The 19,462-nt window shown below is 42.2% G+C and overlaps 2 protein-coding genes across 3 annotated transcripts; one reads left to right on the top strand and one right to left on the bottom strand.

Moving 5' to 3' along the window:
• Positions 1 to 67: 67 nt before the first annotated feature.
• LOC136433128 (histone RNA hairpin-binding protein-like) lies at positions 68 to 3,435 on the bottom strand. 2 transcript variants are annotated; one of them, XM_066424976.1, is made up of 7 exons: positions 3,131 to 3,435; positions 2,381 to 2,482; positions 1,973 to 2,068; positions 1,744 to 1,803; positions 1,352 to 1,468; positions 880 to 1,011; positions 68 to 475 (listed from the first exon to the last, which is right to left on the bottom strand). In XM_066424976.1, the coding sequence occupies exons 1-7, from the start codon at positions 3,307 to 3,309 to the stop codon at positions 367 to 369; spliced, it is 795 nt and encodes a 264-aa protein (XP_066281073.1). In that variant the 5' UTR covers positions 3,310 to 3,435; the 3' UTR covers positions 68 to 366. The 2 variants fall into 2 exon arrangements, with proteins under 2 accessions (XP_066281073.1, XP_066281075.1); XM_066424978.1 differs by having other exon boundaries at positions 1,973 to 2,062.
• Positions 3,436 to 3,688: 253 nt separating this feature from the next.
• On the top strand, positions 3,689 to 18,554 carry LOC136433119 (M-phase inducer phosphatase-like). Its single transcript, XM_066424946.1, has 17 exons — positions 3,689 to 4,247; positions 4,657 to 4,766; positions 5,456 to 5,498; positions 5,639 to 5,674; positions 5,947 to 5,983; positions 6,396 to 6,485; positions 6,699 to 6,788; positions 7,054 to 7,197; positions 12,586 to 12,684; positions 13,019 to 13,168; positions 13,371 to 13,443; positions 13,659 to 13,696; positions 13,897 to 13,959; positions 14,276 to 14,374; positions 14,747 to 14,880; positions 15,284 to 15,401; positions 15,893 to 18,554. Exons 1-17 carry the CDS (start codon positions 3,970 to 3,972, stop codon positions 16,043 to 16,045), a joined length of 1,755 nt encoding a protein of 584 aa, XP_066281043.1. The 5' UTR covers positions 3,689 to 3,969; the 3' UTR covers positions 16,046 to 18,554.
• Positions 18,555 to 19,462: the final 908 nt, after the last annotated feature.

Here is a 19,462-nt window from a genome sequence, read left to right as displayed (position 1 = left end):
AATTTCAATCGTCTAAACAATATTTACTATGATTAACGGTAGAGTTTGAGGATCTTGTAAAGGAAACTGAAAACATAGAAAACTTTATTTCAAAGATGTTTTGTGTACACTGGTTTAAAACATCGGTAACATGTAAGCCCTATAGAACTGTATTCCAAGGGTGAGAATATTACAATGTCAACATGAGGTATTAGTATGTTAATATTCATATATACAACAGGTGGGAAACTGAAAAACTTATCTGCAATCACATCAATAACTTGAAAGTACTGAGATAGATCTACCAGTACAAACATAATGGTATAAAATTGAGGTTTTTGACCTTCACAATTCTTGATGTTGCTAACATGGATTGAATTGAACTTGCTAGATGGTAAAGGTCTGTTCCTTGTCGATGTCCATGGGGTCCAAAAGCTCCAGGTCAGGAACATCGTCCAGACAGGCCTCCTCCTCTACAACACCTTCAGCTGGCACACTGCACAAACATGATTTAACATGTTAGAACACTGCAGTAATAGACATGGTAGATTCAAGGTGGCTAATATCAAACCAATGTACAATAACCTACAAGTTTAAAAAGAGTGATGTTATAGTCTTTTACACGGATGCAGAATTAAAAGCCTAAATAATAAACAGGTGATAGACAATGTTATCCATAATACAGACATCTCAACTTCAAATGGAAGAAAGACTCATGTCCATACTGGTTATGTCAATGGAATTTTGCATCAATGGTTTATACCATTAAATTCAAAATCTGCAGACAAAACATTTGAAACTAACAAGTTGGCAGGAGAAAAAGATTAAGTCAAATTCCATCAGAACTTTTTGTCATGAAAAGTCAGGGAAAAATGCAGATACAATGCCACAATTGCATACCTGACTTGTTCTACATCAGAATCCCAGCTATGTAGTTTTTTACGCCATTCCTTAATCCGTCCATCCCACGCACGTCGGCTACACACAGCAAATTTAGTCGGAGTCCACGGGTCATCCTTTTTACGGGAATGTCTGGAAAAAAAAAAGTGTCGACATCTTTTCTTGACCTTTGCAGTTGCATTTTTGAAACAATGGATGACATAAAAATTTGATAAATGTAACTTCTACACAAATATGTACTAACCACAGCAGAGCATAGAAAATAATGTGGTAATTGGACTTTTCCAAAGAGCTGCTTGCGGTATTTAAGAACCAAAACTTCACCTGGTTGGCAACTTTCCTTCAATTTTTTGAGTAGAGTATTGTTTATGTGTCTGAGTGGCAACATTTCTCCCATTGCCCTCCACCTTTCCAAAAAAGCAGATGCTAATACATGTTCCTGGTGACAGTGACGCCTATCCTTAATGCTTACCTGGCAATGTTCTGGCTGTAGTTGTCGTATGCCAGAGTGTTTTTGCCATAGTCGATCTGCTTCTGTCTCCTCATGAGAGTGACTTGGTCAGTCTCACAGACGGTGGGGTTTGCGTTACTGTAAAGAAAATTTATAAATTTTTCATCTTGTCATTTTATACAACATAAGCCCTTTTAAAAAGACTTCAAACCCTTTAAGTGCTAATACAATGTAAATGTACAATAAAAAGAAAGATAAATCAATTTCATATCACATTACATTTATATCAGCGCTCACTGTGTGGTAACTACTTCAGTTTGATATCATCATCAGGCATCAATATGATCAAAATGGTTAACACAACAGTACACCTTCAATATAAATGTCAACTACAAGTTGCAGTTAAATCTTACCTGCTATCTTGCTGGTTATTACTTCCAGTGGAGTTAGACCGATGACGCTTCTTCTGATATCTGTGAAAGACACAAGTCACCACTCTGGTTTACATCAGGAGACATACATAATAAAGAAAATAACTTAAAACAATTCTTCTTCTCAAGTACGTATTGCTTCAAATAACAATAGATAAGTCACCTCTAAATGGTTGTTAGTCTCACCTGCCCAACCCATTAGGTATCTCACCTGACTAGTTCATCCTGAATGATGCTGGTCTGTTTCTCAAAGTCTTCTGCCATGTCTGCCCACCCACACTTGGTGCTGGTGGCTGTAGGACTGGAGCTTCAGGAAAAAAGAGCTTGTTTAATAGTCGACATTGGCACTCCGAGTTCACCATGCAGATCTCACCTCTATGTCCAAATATGCAGCTTACTCCACCAATCAAACTCTGACTGTATCTTTGTTTAATAGAGTTCCTCTCATCCTAAACCATATACATGTAATGTCAGATTTATACTGTTAAACTGCAAACTGTAACCATGGGTGCCTTGCTAATAAACTCTATCTTGAATAAACCTGACAGTGCGTAAGCATGTCGAATGATGTTGATGAAATTGCAGCAGGATAATTTCTCTCAGATTTCTACATCCTCACCTGTCTGTAGTGCAATTCTGCTCCTTCTGCCGGTAACCATGTCTCCTGTCACCTCTCATCTTCTCGTAGCTCCTGTCTCGGAATGACCGCCTGTTGTCACTCCTGAAACAGTAAAGCAGAGATGGATTTATTCAGCCAGCTGAAAACAAGGTTTTATAAAAAATCCTTGGAATAAATCATTTGATGTAAAATAATGCACAGTTCACAGTCACTTTGTCAGTTTGTTAAGCATTCTCTTGTCTCCCAGCTTCTGTCCCATGTACCAATTTGATTTCTAGTTTCTACACGCGATGGTGGGATTACCGCGATTTAATGTAAATTTCGAATGAGCAGAGTATAAGGTTTCACTTGTTGTTGTTGGAGAAGCCCTGTTGTTTGATCTATCTATTGGGGAAGAGAAAATGGCACCATGTGTTTTCTAAACCAAGCTATGGCGCATAATATTTTGGGGTAAAGTGTCAAATTTTGTGCATTATTCAAGACAAGGCTTGGTAAGTATGGGAGCACCCGAGGTACAACGAGTGAGAAATTATGAGGGGGAGTCCTGGGGGCGGTACGGCCATCGCCCTTTTGTCTTTCCGGCCCCAAATTATGGCCTAGATAGATCAAACAACTAACGTTAGTAAAAAAAACGTTTCACAAAAACCTATTAAAAATTGGTCAACATAACAGTGACGTTTATTGTGTGCAGCACTACCGGTGTTTTTGCACATGTAAGACATGTAAGTTGATGTAACAGTAGTAACTTACCGATCGCGCCTGTTTTCCCGACGACGCTCAGTTTCATGATGTCTTCCTCGGTCGCCATTTCTTGAGTGTTTTTCTTCACGTTCACCATAGCGCTGGTCACTCTTGGATCGCTGAACCTGGCCATTTGCCTTGAAAATACGGAATTCTGCGTCTCTACAACTTTCCATCCTGCCCAACATTTCAAATCAATTTGTGGTTAGACAATTTAAGGCCAAAATGGCGAATTCTCACAGAAAAATATCGAAAATTGCAGAAGAGATTTCTGGCGCCAGACAAATTTCGCGGGAACTGGATTTCCCAGGATGCATTCCGAATCTTACACTGTTGATATAGGAAAAGTCCAATCAAGTTCTATATATTTTTTAATAAGACGATATAGTAAACATCTAATAGCTAATAAAACATTAAAAAACAGCATTAGTTAATGTAGAAATAATTAGTTAAACATTATTATCATTCTTTTTTTATCTTTTTATTTTGTCAATATTTATATCTGTTACCTATTCTAACATGGACTAAGCTACGTGCCGCACGATTGGTCAGGGAGTGGCTATTTTGCATATGTGTTATTTTTCGAAAATGGCGGACTTACACCATAGCTTTTAGCTTGTACATTTGCAATCTAGGAATTTAGCATTTCCCTACCTTTGTATGACTTCCTAAACACCTGTAGATGTGGATACTACCAGGTTGTCGTATGTTTATTATACTCTGCTGATAATTTAGTGTAGTGGCGCCGTAGCGACCTACGCTGGGGGACGCTTTGTGGTGTCTGACGCGTTGGTGCAGTGACAAAAGAGATCTTCCAGCAGCTGCAAAATCTTGTGACCTTGTCCAAAATGGCCAGTCCACCGGTCACTGACGCTGGAACAACAGCCGACGAGGTGACACACGGGTGTGGTGATTGCCACGAAGCACAGCAGCCAGATTTGTGTACAGATTTGAGCACAGAGTCTGCCAAGAGAGGTTTTTCCCTCGAGTTGGACCTTGCACTGCCTATCAATGGTGGAGGGAGCGCTGCGAAGCCATCTGCCGGCCACACGAGCGACATTCGGCCCGAGTTGGTGGTGTCTCCGATGTCTGACCTGGCCATGAACGTCAGCATGTGTGAATTAAGGTTAGTACAGTCCATATAATCAGCACAATGTGTGATTTGGTGCGCCCTCAGATCTTATAAAAGTATTCAGAAATTATTGAGTCGGTGAGAAAATGAATGACCTGGCAACAAGATAGGATAAAAACTTTATTTCTCAGTCATCTCAACAGTGTATAGTTCAATAGCTGTTTTGTTCATCTGTCAGTGATTGTGGATTGTCAAGATAGAGACAGAAAAATTATTGTGGAGTGTGGTTATTATATAATATAACTTGTTAGTAATCTTACTCCCCAAAATGGAACAGTTTATCAACAAAAATATTTTTTTTGATTGTCCCTCAGTCAGGGATTCAGAGAATTTCAGACCATGATTTTGTTGTAACATAAATTTATAGGTGGAAGTCTCAACTTTTGCATTCCTTTTTTCTCAGTGATGGAACACCCAAGCGTCGGCTGCAGTTGTGTCTGACCCCAACCCCACAAAGTGCAAAATCAGAGACACCAGTCATGAGAAGGATTTCCTCATTCTCTTCTTACACAGGTACATGTGAGCACATATAGTCTGGGTGCCATCGTGGTTAGTTGATATCTGCCCCAAAAAGAGGTTATCGGAGAAAACATATGAGATTGTACAGGATGGTTCCCTGGCTACACATATGGCTACACATACATTTTGTATATGCGCGATATCCCTACCAGGGAGTTTGCAGACTACGAACTAGAACTAGAACTAGAACTAGATATGGCAAAAGGCATGTAAAAACATGAGCAGGTCAAGTCAGACCATTACCAACCCGGAACAGTCAGCAGTGACCAACACCATTTATATTGTTAGACTCTTAGAGTTAGAGTTAATCCTAGGACTCAAACTTGATGTTGGGCTAGGGTAAGGACTTGACCTTAAGTGTTGGTCTGGCTGGACCTGATTAGCCATGGTCTGATTTGACAATGGTCCGACTCTGAGTCGTATGACATCTCCCAAACACTACAGCTCAGGGTTGATTTTCATTGTATGACTGGTATAGCAAGCAAGACTACATGTGCAGATTTTGTAACCTCTCAGTTGTGCAGCCTGTCTTTTATCAGCTCTTGACCAAGGATGGTATCCTGTATAACTTTTTCTCTGTGTTAGAAATTATACCAAGAAATAATATTTAAACATGCATCGTATGTATAAACTGTTAGAAATGATAAACATGTTGTAACATGTTCTGTTGGATGAAATCACAGATTCACCAAACCATGTGGAGGACTCCCCAACCATCCAGCAAATGTAAGTTAACACCTAATTATAAGTTAGATGCCATCCAGAAAAAGAAGTTTTATTATCTAATATGATTTTTAAAACAAGGTTATGGACCCATGTCTTTATATGTGTTTTATGATATACATGATGTGCTTTGTTTTTTTCAGGACAAGCAGGTTGCAGAACAAGAATCCTGTTCTAAGGTAGGTAGAGAGAGGAAACTAAGAACATCTAATTCTTAGTAAGAATTAAATGTTCTTAGTTAGTCTACTAATACTATATTAATACTAATACTTTATCAGTTTGTGATACTTAAGTACATTGTAAAATGTACTTGGTACTGTACCTTATCAGCATTGTACATTTCTTTGAATTAGGAGTGTATATCATTTTATGATTACTGGACTTCAGCAGTGACACCTTTATTGATTTTGAAAAGCTTGACACTTTGCTTTGTGTGATGATCCATTTTCAGAAGACCATTGTCATTACGGCGCCACCAGTCCATGCCAGTGAGTACTCCTGCTCGTCATACTCAAGATAGTCAAGGAACATTCTGTGACCAGCCCACTGTAAAGTATTAGGAGCTGCACAGCATAGCAACTGTCAACCCATAGCAACCTCCAACCAACTCATAACAACCAGCAGCACAAAGTCTCTGATGATTTTCTGCTATCTATGGATGACATCTGCTTAAATGTGTATAACGATCCATAGTACGGTGATCCTAATGCAGCTTATACTGTATATTCCATCCAGATAGTAGGATTGGCTGTACGTTGGGAAGAGGTAATTGAGCCATGGTTTAATTAGACTATTCAAGTTCCAAAATTACTTGCATATCTGCCTTAGTTAGGCGGTAGAAAGTTAGAAGTTAAAAAGTTTTTGAATAAATCCTCATGGAATAATTGTCTTGTCACTCAGGTCCATTTCCAGGGATTCAGTCAGGAGTTAGAAGGACAGAAGGAGAATGTGGAGGATGTCACCTCAGGCAGCAATGGGCCAAGCCAACAGGTATGATGACATGTAGAAGCCCTGGTTTTTACTTATGTCATTTGGTCCTACTTGTAGTCTGATAGTAAGCTTTATTCAGCCTAAATCCATTCCCGAATGATAGATTTGGTGCAGACTCAAGCTGAAGATTTCATACAGCCAGACTTGTGATCTTACTGGAGGTAGTCTAGCCCCAACTTTTTCCATAATGCCATGATTTTCTTCTTTACATAGAAGACAGAAGGAACAGAGGTAGACAGTCATCCCTTCCGAGTGCCAAACAGACCTCCAACCAAACGTGGCCTGCACCTACCAGTGCCTCAGGTAAGGCATTGTCCCCAGGTTCATAGCAGCATTAGTGCATACTTGCAAACATGCAACTTATTTGTGCATACATTCAAATACATGTATAACAACTTTCTGTGAATCCAGCAGCAGTTCGGTTGACTTTGGCGATTCAAAACGAAGATGACCAAGTCACTAAAGTCAACCAAACTGATACAACTTTCAAGAGGCATGACAGAAGAAAGCATGTACACCCAGGTTTATATCAGAACTGTGGTTAAGGATTCATTTTTGTTTACTGCAGTGTTTGAAGAAGTCTCCAACAGCACCTGGGAGTTTAGAAGTGGCTGTAGAGAGTTCGGCAGCTCTGCCACAGGCTCCAGCTCATATTTTTGATGTGGACAATGATGATGACTTCCTGGAATTGCTGGTAGCAGAGCAGGGACAGGTATGTGAACACATGTGAAAAGGATGTAATGAACCATATCTGTAGCACATGAGTTTGTTATGATGTGTTGTGTTATGTTGAACTCAAAAAGTCTGATTAAAACCACACTCCAGGAGTGCAAACCTTTGTCAAGGCAGGGCAGTTACCTCCACAGAATTACATGATTGAAAGAAATTTAAGTAGTGTTGTCAGAGTAGTGTTAGATTTACACCGGCAGGTCAGGTAAGGCGAAAGTCTGGTCGTGACTGCAAATGTACAGATGTACTATGATGCATCTTTGTGTTGGCGCTTTTGCTGCCTAACTAATTATCTTTGCTTCAGACCTACTTTCTCATTGTCTTCTGCATCCTCTCGGTTGTCAGTCAGACTTATGACTGTAGGTGTAATCAAGCCTGACCACCCCCATGTATCCTTATCTTGGTAGCTCCCAAGAAGAAAGAAACTCCCCTAATCCCTTGCGTCGGCACGATCCTCAGTCTAAATTTTTTAAGCTAGTGTACACACCTCCGTGTGTCCTTCTCCGTAAAAACGGCCAGGAACCAACTGTTAGTTGGTGTTCCTTCCCCTTAGTTTTTCTCCTCGCGCCATGGCTTCTTCAGGCGAGTTTCTACGCGTCGGCCCGCCTGTTCTGCGGGCTTGCAGTGTGGTTCCAGCCACACACGAGACGTCTTTGTCAGCGCCGGCGGCAGGGAGAAGATGGCGCCGGGACCGAAGACCCTTGCGATCCCACTGCGGATCGCTAGGGGGCGTGGCCGCACGCACATGGGAGGCCATGCTTTGCAGTGCGCCGCCATCTTGCTGTCTTCAGGAGAAGCAGCGCAAGAGAAGAAGAGTCGTCTCAGCGGGGTTCTACCGAGATGCCAGCGCCGCACCAACTTCTAGAGGCCAGTTGGCGGTCGGCTCGACTTTCCAGTCGCCGATTTCAGCGTTCCTGTGGCCTTGAAGCGGCTCGTCCGGGGAGACTTCAGCGGCGAGTGGGGGAGGGCAGCGTTCGTGACTTCTCCACACTGCAGGGTTCTGCATGTCTCCGACGGAGGCTCGCTTCCTTGCAGGAAGCATTTTTTCCCCTTTTTTAGGGTTGGTGACTTCTTACTGGCCCCCGCTGCGCCCAGATGCGTTTGCTGGCGTCCAGAAGATCTCCGACTCCAGCAAGCTTCGAACTACGTCGACAGCTTCTTCACGAAGTGAGAGGGACGCAACGATTCGCCCTGCGTCCATGGGAGGCTTCCGTCCTCCGTGACTTCGGCAGCTGGAGAAGAAGAAGATGTGTGGCTGTCCTCATCGAACAGCCGAGACTTCAGCGGTTTTTCGGAGTCTTCGACATCCGAGCGCCGCCTCATCGGCTCCAACAAGCGGAGTTGAGCAGGTCCTTTGCAAGTAGTACCTCCCTTACGGTTAGTCGCGGCTACCTTTATGGTCAGAAATTACGTTGTTCCTTCAATGAGAGCTGTTTTCACATGCTTTTTATTTTGTGGAATGCTGGATAATATTGTTGTTTTTCTATCTGTACATAACTTTACAGTTGTGTTATCTTGATGGTATTGTCTGAAGTACAGACCATGATTAGTCCAGTGATTTATGGATTGTTTTAGCTGTGCCTTCAACGATAGCTGTTTTCACATGCATTTTTGTGGAATGCTGGATACTATTGTTGCTTTTTATCTGTACATAACTTTACAGTTGTGTTTATCTTGATGTTTCTGTATACAGACCATGATTTTAGTCCATTGATTTATGGATTATTTTTAGCTTGTCACAGTTCCCAGTTTCTTTCACTGGGTTTGTTGTTGTTTGATTGTTGTCAGAGGCACAGGCAGGTGAACCACTCAACTGTTGTCAGTTCAGCCTGCGAATTGGGGGGATTTAGATATCCCCAACCCACTACTGCTGCTACTTGAGTCCGGGCAGCCATGAAGTTCTACTGCTTGACCCAGTGGGTTCATCTCCGGCTCCATCACGTGTGTTCCGGAGACTCTGCCATCACACAAGCGTCAGTAGTACTACAGTACTACACTTTGTCGAGGACGACAATAAAGTCTTTGCTGTTGGCAGGGTGGTAAAGACAAGGAGGTGGTCATCCGACTCACATCTCATCCAGGCGGAATGATGGACAGGAGGTCAACTGCTGTTCCACAGCCCAACTGCCAGGGTCAACGTCCACTCCTGTGGGCTCCACACAACCAGAAGGCTAGGGTAACCTTATCCTTAGAGCATCTTATTGCAATCACCTAGGCTCACATTGTTAGCCTTGTTGTTGGTTTTCTTGTATCTTGTATGTGTTCATGAGTTTTTTGAGCATGTAGATGCCTCCAGTCAACGGCCAGAGTGGCGAAGTTCTGCAAACCAGCAGCCACTCGTGGTACCAAGGGCATTGTTGTCCGCGTACCTTCCTTAGGTTCGAGAGCGAGGGCAACTTCGTTCCAGTCAGGATATCCTCACAGACTTGTCAGTCCTGAACACGAGAGTAGCTTCAGCTCTTGCATTGTGTCATTGAGACGAGTTTGGTGCACAAACTATTAACAGTTTCTCTGTCAGCACACAGCTTCCATACCTACGACAATCAGCTCGTGTCAGAGGAGTGGCCAAGGAAGAACATCAGGCCAGCGACTTCTCGACCTCAACAGAGGATTCTGCACAACTGGGGTCTGGCCGACTTCTGAGCAGGGAGCTCTAAGAAGTTGCAGCAGACGTCTCTGGGTTGGTGATTGGTCAGCGGGACAACTTAGCCGCATCTGCAACCAACCCCTGCCACCTTACACAGAGTTGGCATCATCGCTTCATAGAAGTGAAGGGACTACAGAGATGGTCATCAAGCAGAATCCTGCAACTTCTGAGACTTGACTGCGGTCATCTCAGGACTGGTCCATCGCCGATGTACGACCTCATCGACTACCACACCCTAACTGCTTGCAGTTAGGCCCAGCAGATGGCAGACAGTGCAGTGCAGGGCTGGTGTTGGTTCCAGCTGAGAGCATCTCCTGCCATACAGATTACCATCTGTAGGGATTTCCCTTTCTCAGGGTTTTCCCAGAGGGTTACGCCAGCTACTACTTCAACCTGCCGAGATCTACAGCAGGCGGAGCAGACTACTTCAGCAGACGCCCTACAACAGGTGGTACAGTCTGCTTCACCTGCATCAGCAGGTGTTCTACAAGTGGTGCAGCCCCCATCAGCATGTGGCCTGCAGCAGTCGTTGCAGTCATCTTCTGCAGGTGCAGGGCATTAAGTGATGCAGTCTTCAGCGGCAGGTACTCTACTGCAGGTGGTGCACCCTACGTCAGCATGCGCTGTGGCCCAGCAACCAGGTGGGCAGTCTTCAGCAGCAGGTATCCTGCAGCAGGTGGTGCACCCTACGTCAGCATGCGCTGTGGCCCAGCAACCAGGTGGGCAGTCTTCAGCAGCAGGTATCCTGCAGCAGGTGGTGCACCCTACGTCAGCATGCGCTGTGACCTAGCTGCCAGGTGGGCAGTCGTCAGCAGCAGGTGCCCTGCAACAACTGGTGCAGACTATGTCAGCAGATGCCCGACTGCAGGAGGTTCAGCGGACTACGTCAGCGGGTGCAGGGCTACAGGTGACTTCATCAGTCACTGCCTTACAGCAAGATGGGCAGACAATGGCAGCAGGTATGCGGCTATAGGTGGTGCTGATTCAGCCACGGCCTTACAGCAGGTATGGTGGATTTGCCAACCTCTGCTGCAGAAGACGCCTGCCACTTTCCTTTGGGAAGATGGCAGGTAGAGGATGACGACTAGTCCTCCATTGGATCTGCAGGGGCAAGATGGACAGCGGAATACTGCAGATCAAGAGATTAGAGATCAAGACAGGGTTCCACATCGCTCTCACTGAGTCTCAGGGTGGAATTGGCAACGGCAGTCTCTTCGATGCAGTGACTGCTGGAGGAAGATGCCCAGGGTAGATGGTTTACATCTACCATGGAAGATGCCCACGGTAGTCGGCATACGACTACCATGATGACGGGGCATATGCATCATTTTCACGACTCTTAAGAGGGTGATCATGCTTGCATCCTGATGGCAATCAAGACACAAGTGGCATGGGCAGCTTTTCACCACTCTTTGGAGGGTGACTATGCTTGCAGCCTTAGAGGCTACCGGTACTTCATAAGATGCATCTCTTCCGCCATGACATCAACTTTCAGAGGAAGTGCAGCTAGCAGATTCTCTGCAGCCCTCCAGTAGCCTGCTAATAGGGGGACTTCCTCTGTCACAGGGACTGGTCATGTTCCTGTCTCCTTCACATCTCATCGGATAGGTTTGTCTCATCCTTGCAGACATTGAGAGCTATGACAGCTGCCTGTCAGTGGTAGTCACTCCTTCAGCATCCATAGGATAACCGCCGTCCTCCAGAATGGTCTCTAGCCAGCGGGTTGTTTTACGGCCTTCAAGTCCGACTTTGTGGTCCTGTCATGGTGCAAGTTTGTCCTCACAGACCCAAGGTCTACAGCCTTGGGATCTACAACCCTTTGCACTTAGGTGGCATTAGGTCTCGCAGCAAGAGGGACAGGACTTCATCGGGATTGCAGCATTCAACTCTTGCCAAGACAAGCCAGAGCAATCCATGTCAGGTCATCAGTGTGCTGCTGTCAGCTGTAGAGGATTACGCTTTTCGATCTTCTCGCATCAGAAGTTCTGAGAACGTGCTCTTCCCTGGTCAGCTAGCGGACTAGGGTTCCTTCCAGCTTAGTCACATAGTCATTATCTTCGTGAGCTACTAACGCCGAGAATGCGCCTTTCTACTACAGGACATCCGACTTAGTTTGAACATGGCTGCAGAATTCTTCACAGCTCTGGGCAACGGTCTTTCCCTTGGAATTCACTGGAGACAACAGAGTGAAGAGCAGGCTCTGCTTTTGTGGACTTCTTGTCGTCTTCCATGTTGGATCACCTGGCCTCAGGCTGTTAAGTCACCTACAGTCATAAGTCTGACTGACAACCGAGAGGATGCAGAAGACAATTACAAATTGTACAAACCTGTGCAGGACAGGTGTAGTTGTCTCTGCATCCCTCGTTGTCAGGCAGACTGCCCACCCTGAGGGAGATGGAACTTAGTTGTTCCTGTGAGTCCCTCCCGAGTGTACTTCGGCCAGGGATAGCTATAAACAGTTAGACTGAGGATCGTGCCGACGCAAGGGATTAGGGGAGTTTCTTTCTTCTTGGGAGCTACCAAGATAAGGATACATGGGGGTGGTCAGGCTTGATTACACCTACAGTCATAAGTCTGCCTGACAACGAGGGATGCAGAGACAACTACACCTGTCCTGCACAGGTTTGTACAATTTGTAATTGTCTTACAATAACTGAAATTGAAGAAGTAATTCCTGAATACAAATTTAATAACAGTCTGTCCTATAATCCATTACTTCTTCAGGTTGCTGAAGAGAAAGTTTCATCCAGTCTGATGAGTTTAATGAATGCACCGCTGCTTAGCTCTGAGGCAGGACACAAATCTCCTGGTGAAACACCCAAGGTTGGTACTGTTAGTAGTGTTATTGTTGCACAGTACAGTACTACTATGTAGTTATATAGAGGTCTTCAAGAGAAACCTCCAACCTTATGGTAAAGGCTACCAATAGTACCATTATGAAATGTTTTTGTTAGACACTGATATCCAGGTAAGAACAAAGGTTGGTATCACTAATTTTCCAATTATTGCAATTAGAACTGACTCGCTAGCATTGGACTATAAACGAAGGTATCAATTGTTGTATTCCTCTCGACAGCGGAAGTGTAAAAGTTAAGACATGTCTGTTATTGTGCTGTCCAATGGCTGATACACTTTTTCTGTTGATTCTTATGTGAAGGGTTCTGAACGGGGCCAACCACGGGGGCTTTTCCGTTCTCCAAGTGCGCCCAGGTTGACAGGACTGAAGCGGTCGGAATGCTCCACACAACGTGTCAGCCCTCTCAACAAGAGAAGAAAAAGTGTGTGTGAAGATGAAACTATAATCCAGGTGAGTTGATAGCTGTGTGCCACTAAGCTTTGTAACTAAATTATAGCAAGCTGTAGGTCTTAAACTTAAGATTCTGGATGTAGATGCAAAAGCTAAAAGCTAAAATCCTGTTAATTTATGTAGCTACAATTGCAATGATTTGTAAGTAGTATAACATTTTTTACGACCGTTATAATCTAAGCTGTAGTCTGTTTATTTCCAGCCCGTACGGCCACCTCTCTATCGTTCCCACTCTATTTGCGAGGTCGGAGGTTTCTCCCATTACCTGAACGCAGGTGAGCTTCTTGTGATTGATATTATATTTTCCTCAAGTTGTTCTCTGTAAGACCTGATTATATCTGATATGAGTGGCAGGGCATTCTTTGATGTACATGTATATAAGTTTGAGCCACATGATGACAAAAATTGGAGTACATGTACATGTAGATCTACCTTACAGAACGGTGTACATATAGAGTAGAAAATTTCATTCTTCTCTCTAATGTTTCAGGTGGAGAGGGTCACAACTTGATAGGGGACTTCAGTAAGGTAAGATTGCCTTAACCATCTTAGGGAGTGGGCATTAGTTTGGGATCCATTCAATATTGTACATTGGGCACACATGAAGACAGGGAGATTGCACAAGTGGATTCTTTTTTTGTTCATTTAAACCAAAACCAAGTTTCTTCTGAAAGAAAATTTAGCTGCGTAATTCTGGAACGTTCTAAAAGAGATTCTCTTTTTTACAGCCATACTGTTTACCACTTGTCAAGGGCAAGCACCAAGACCTGAAGAGTATAACGCCAGACACTGTAAGTCTTTTTTATGATGAAAATATCTTAGAATTGTCTGATATGCTGTATTAACATATTATAATGTTAGCTTTCTATATTCCTCCAGTGCGTGCCTCTGTTAAATAAGGTACATGTAGCTGTTTTTGTTTGACATTGTTCATGAATACTTAAGCATTATGTCATTGATCACTTCTTCAAAATCCAGAAAAAAAATTCACTGGATTAGATGTTAGAAAAATTAGTTTTCCTTGCTTTTGTCTCCAAGTGTAATTCCTGTATCATCCACATGATGTCTTAGTTTTCTAAGCATTTTGAAATCTATTCTTCTCCACAGTTGGTTGACCTATTACGAGGTGTGTACAGTAGACAGGTACAGCACTTTGAAATCATTGACTGCAGATATCCTTATGAGTTCAGTGGGGGACACATAAAGGTGGGTTCAACGATTGTTTATTCAACGTTGATAGTTAAAGTTAATAGATTGTACTGTTTTTACTTTTCCAATCCAAGACCAAGACTCTAATTAAGGCCTACCTTGGGAAGATTTATTGTAAGAACAGTAAGATATAAGCCAAGGGATAGTGTATGCTTGGAAAGTTTTAATACTTTTTTCACATGTATCACTCGCACACCTCTGGCACTATGTTACACTTGTCCCATTCAATGGTTTTAAATAGGACGTGCTACATGTGTATGATTGAGTATTGCAAAAGCTGTTAGAAGTGTACAGTATTACTTGTTAGCTTTTTTTGACCTTACATGCTTGGTAATAAGATGTCAATGTCCTCCCTTTGATCTGTATTAGGGGGCAAAGAATATCTACAGAAAGGATGAAGTTCTATCAGAGTTACTCTGCAACCCGCCAAAGTGCTTGGACAGTAGTGAGCGCCACATCCTGGTGTTCCACTGTGAGTTCTCATCAGAACGAGCACCTAAACTGTAAGTCAACGTCTCTTGTCTGTCAGCATCTGTATCTACATTAGCACTGGTTATTTTGGACTAAAAGATAAAATGTTATAGACTTGATAAGAATGGCATGATATGGAGGAAAGAGTCTCCCTTTAATCTGAACGAAATACTTCACTGTACATTAAGTTGAAAAGAAAGGATTGGATTTCAAATTTTACACATTTTAGTGTCTCTTTCTGAACTCAAAATCATCAGTGCATGGTTTTACTGCACAGGGCTCAAAATACAGTCATGTTCTCTATTTCATTTTTCTGCAAAATATGACCTATAGCACTGGCCATGTATTAGTTTGTCAAATAAATCAATGTGAATTTTGTTACGTAATAGATTTTTTAAATTTAAGAACAATATGTACTTAAAAAAAATTTCCCAGGTCCAGATTTCTCAGGAACAAAGACAGAGATGCCCACAAGAATTGTTACCCAGGTCTGGACTACCCTGAAATCTACCTGCTGGATGGTGGCTTCAAGGCCTTTTATGAGACCCACAAGGTTAGGGTCATGAATTACTTGTACCTAAACCTGAAATAGTCACAGTATTACATAGATGTAAGTTGATAAGGTCAGAACTGTTTGCATATTGGACAAGACGGGGTCTGACCAGGACATATGAGAGCCCAGATAATTTGTATAATGGACAAAGGTCACACTATATAGATGAGATAGTCAGCAGTATAGACAAAATCTCTAAGGACTGCAACCCTCATCAGTAGTGTGTAAATTTCAATCACTGGCAGATGGCTTTTATTATGATGAAGTTTTCCTGTCTCTGGGCTAAATCCCAATGCTACATGTTTAGTCATAAAGTAAGAGTGAAGTTTTATCATCAGACATCTGCAACCCCCAGAGATACACCCAGATGGTACAAAGAGATACTGAAGTTTTTGTGTTGTTGTTATCCTACAGACCATGTGCAACCCCCTGAGCTACACCCTGATATTACAAAGAGACACTGAAGTGTTTGTGTTGTTGTTATCCTACAGAGTATGTGCGATCCCCAGAGCTACACCCCTATGCTGCACAAGGACTATGGCGATGAGTTGAAGAAGTTCCGGCTGCGGTCCAAGTCGTGGGCGGGTGAGCGTCGACCCGTGATGCGAGCAGGATTGACACAGAGGTTCAACTCTGTCAGGTGACGACAGGGAGCTGCTATATCCACAAGGACATGAGGCCACATGGATTTATTTCTTTAGGTCTCGGACAAAATAAGAAGTTGTTCAGCTTTTATTCCAAAACTCTGCTTTTATTCAAAAAAGTTTTGGAATAAAAGCTAAACAACTCGTCTGAAAATTCACTCCTTGAAAACTATGTGTATCAAAATGAAAGCCACAGGCTTGGTTTTCATGTTGACCTAGAGTTATCTTTTTTTTCTAATCTGAGAACAAATGAAATAAATGAGTGTGACTGGACTGTGCAATAATGCAGTAGAATCCTCAGGCTTCCCTGTGGGAAGAACTATTACCTAACACTGGTCACTATGAAGTTTGACAGACTCTGGTGACTTAAAACGTTTAGTCAATCTAAAAAGTTGAGTATCTCTGTAAGTACAGAATTGCTGCCATAATATAAATGAGAGCATGTTCTTTGAAATAACATGCTAAACTTTATGGTACTCTCTGCAACAAGCTGACAGATTAGAGCTTCGAAATAAGTAGACGTTCCATATTTCCAATGGTCTGTAAAATTTATAGTGACAAGTGTTCTGGTGTATTTTCCAAGCTTCACTCTTTCTTCTATACTTACATGTGTACTAGTATCTGTGAGCTTTTGGTGCAGGTGAGTAGAGTAGTTGTGAAAAAAAACCTACTAGCTCTGCAGTCAAAGTAGGCAATTTAAGTTGGCATTTTTAGGTCAAGTACATGTTTGTGATTTATATTGAATTTTAATTTCTATGCTTTAATAAGACTGGTTTGCTTTTAAAACTCATCAATTACTCAACAATCCGGTGTGAAATATGGTGGAAAATTTTATTTTTTATACACTTGACAATATTTAGGTTGGGAAGAAAACAAAGATTCAAACAAGTTGATGACACTAATCTTGATACAGCTTACAGCAAAACTAGTGAAGAAGTTGACTACAGTGTTCAATCAAAGTCGGCAAGAGTGTTGACAATCGCCAAAATACTTGACAGTACATTCCACAGATGGAGAATTTCACCTGTACTCTGATTGAACCACTTACAATCTAATCCTAAGATTAAACTGGTCACAATCAGGTAGAGGCACCATGAAAACAGTCCAGAGCTAATCATGCCTGGTTGTTTTTACAGTAATATGGTCAATAAATGTTGTGTCAGTTCCTTTTATATTATGTGAATAAATGTTATCTGTACAAAGGTACAAACATATCTAATGACAAACATTTGCATAAACGTAAAAAAATTATTCACAATTTCTTCTTGTCTCAACTTGATATATAGACATACATGTCATTAACCTTCTCCCTGCTGTATTTACCCCTAGCCACTACAAATTTTGTGCTAAGTCCTAAATCAGCAGGGAAAGGACAGAAATTTGATGACTCGAGGCTGATGAATTGCCCAACATTGTGTATAGGAAGAACATGTTCTTAGTTTGTATTTCTTTGTAGTTGTTATACATTTGCATATTAATGATTATTGTTATTATTTTAGAGCAACGGTGTGCCATATGTAGCTCAAGAGTAGGAGATTACAATTTCTTAGCTGATAAATATCTGTATATTAAAGGCCCTTCACACTTTATGATAAACTCTTGATACATGTATTATAACCATTTCTGCCGAGCAGTGCTCTGGTATTTTGTGACAATACGTTTGCTTGCCTTTAACTTTGTGCAAAGTCACTTCTGCTTGCAAGCCAATATCAGTAAGAAGAAGACTTATGCAGCAATGCATGCATGGCTTACATTTAGGTAATAGCATGCAAATGTTCATGTGTGGTAGATGTAGACATGGGCATATGGTACATGTGATTTGGGGGTATATGTCCAATGTTCCAGCATACCAGTGAAAGCCAATGTAAAGTTGTCAAGTTTGTTTGTGGCCATACAAGTCTCCACCATGGTACAATGTCTTAAGATAGCAATGACACATATCTATAGTTTAAATGCCCATGACAATTTAAGTCTTATCAAACATAATGTAGCATCAAAAGCATACAGTAAATGATTATGACATGATATACCTCCTTCAGCAGAACACTACTGTACTGCCTGAACAGATTACTTCTGGAGCCTCCAAGATTTGTTATAAGACAACAATAGCTAATGACATAATCGTGGCTGTAAGGTGTACATGTACTGTACTGTAGTTGTGTGTTTCAGAACAACCATCAAGTTTAGTGACAGATTTGTGTTTGTTAGATATTACACAGTTCCCATATCCATTGTCATGATGTACTTTGTCCCGCAATACCAACACTCAGGATATCGCCAATTATCTTTTATATATGCTCCCAATTGATTGTTGCAACAAGTTATATTTGCAGCTAACGCTTTCTGTAACAATTTTTATGTCCATTTGACTGTTATATATCTCGGTCCAGAATAGAATTGAATCAATGACAGTGTTTGACAATAAAACGAAGGAAAGGATGAATATTTTGTTATGTGCTTTTGTTTTATTAAATTTGCCGATCCCTGCATGAGGGGGAAGGAAAAGACATTGTTTTCTTCGATGTTTTTCTTCTGTTGGTCTTTCTCCACAATGATGGAAACAATTCCTTTGAGAATGGCTATTAGTAGTTTTGATTGCCAGACCTTGAGTCAGTTTCTCTGCACAGCTATCGACTATCGTGTAGTTCTTAACAATCTTACAAGGTGGGGCTGTTACAGTCTGGGAGTCCTCTGAAGATAAGATCTAACTTGTCCAGTTTGTCATAAACAGAACTATAAAATGTTACGGTGCTATCTCCCTACATTATGAATTCGACCTGTAGCAAGTATTTGAACACGTGACGATATCAGCCCAGTGGCATTGCTTAGCGTCCGTTTGACGTGGATTTGTTGTTTGTGACCGTAGGCTGGCCATGAGCATACATCCTAGTTCCGTTGATGAGAACGGATACAATTTGAATAGACGTATTGAGTTAGCATACACTGTCAGTTTCACGTGGAAGGAGATTACCCGGAGAACCAATAAAACGATGTAATCTGTAATATCAACATGTTCAGAGGAACAGGTCTAGTCGTGCTGTATTTGTCCGCATGTTTGTCCAAACCTGTTCGCAGTTTACCTATATACATGTTATTTCTTATAAACCGTCCCTCCATTTTCACATAAAGACCAATCTCGATCCTTCAGAAACGTGAAACAGTCACCACCCAAATCACCGGTACCTGCTTTCACCGGAGACTGAGTAGAGAATAGTGTTATTCCCCAACCACAACCTAACACGATTGGTTGAATTCTCCTGTCGGCGGACACAGGTCCAGTCGTGCCGTAAGTTGTCCGCGTGTTTGTCCGAACCTGTACCGAGTTTACCAATACTTTCTGGACAACACTGATAACGCAAAGCAATTAAGCGCCAACTGCAGTCTAATAGCCTCGGTCTGATTGTGCCGTTCTTTGGT

This window comes from Branchiostoma lanceolatum, chromosome 4 (assembly GCF_035083965.1).
Source record: "Branchiostoma lanceolatum isolate klBraLanc5 chromosome 4, klBraLanc5.hap2, whole genome shotgun sequence".
NCBI classification, from domain to species: domain Eukaryota; kingdom Metazoa; phylum Chordata; class Leptocardii; order Amphioxiformes; family Branchiostomatidae; genus Branchiostoma; species Branchiostoma lanceolatum.
This window is presented reverse-complemented; position numbering and strand designations above follow the sequence as displayed.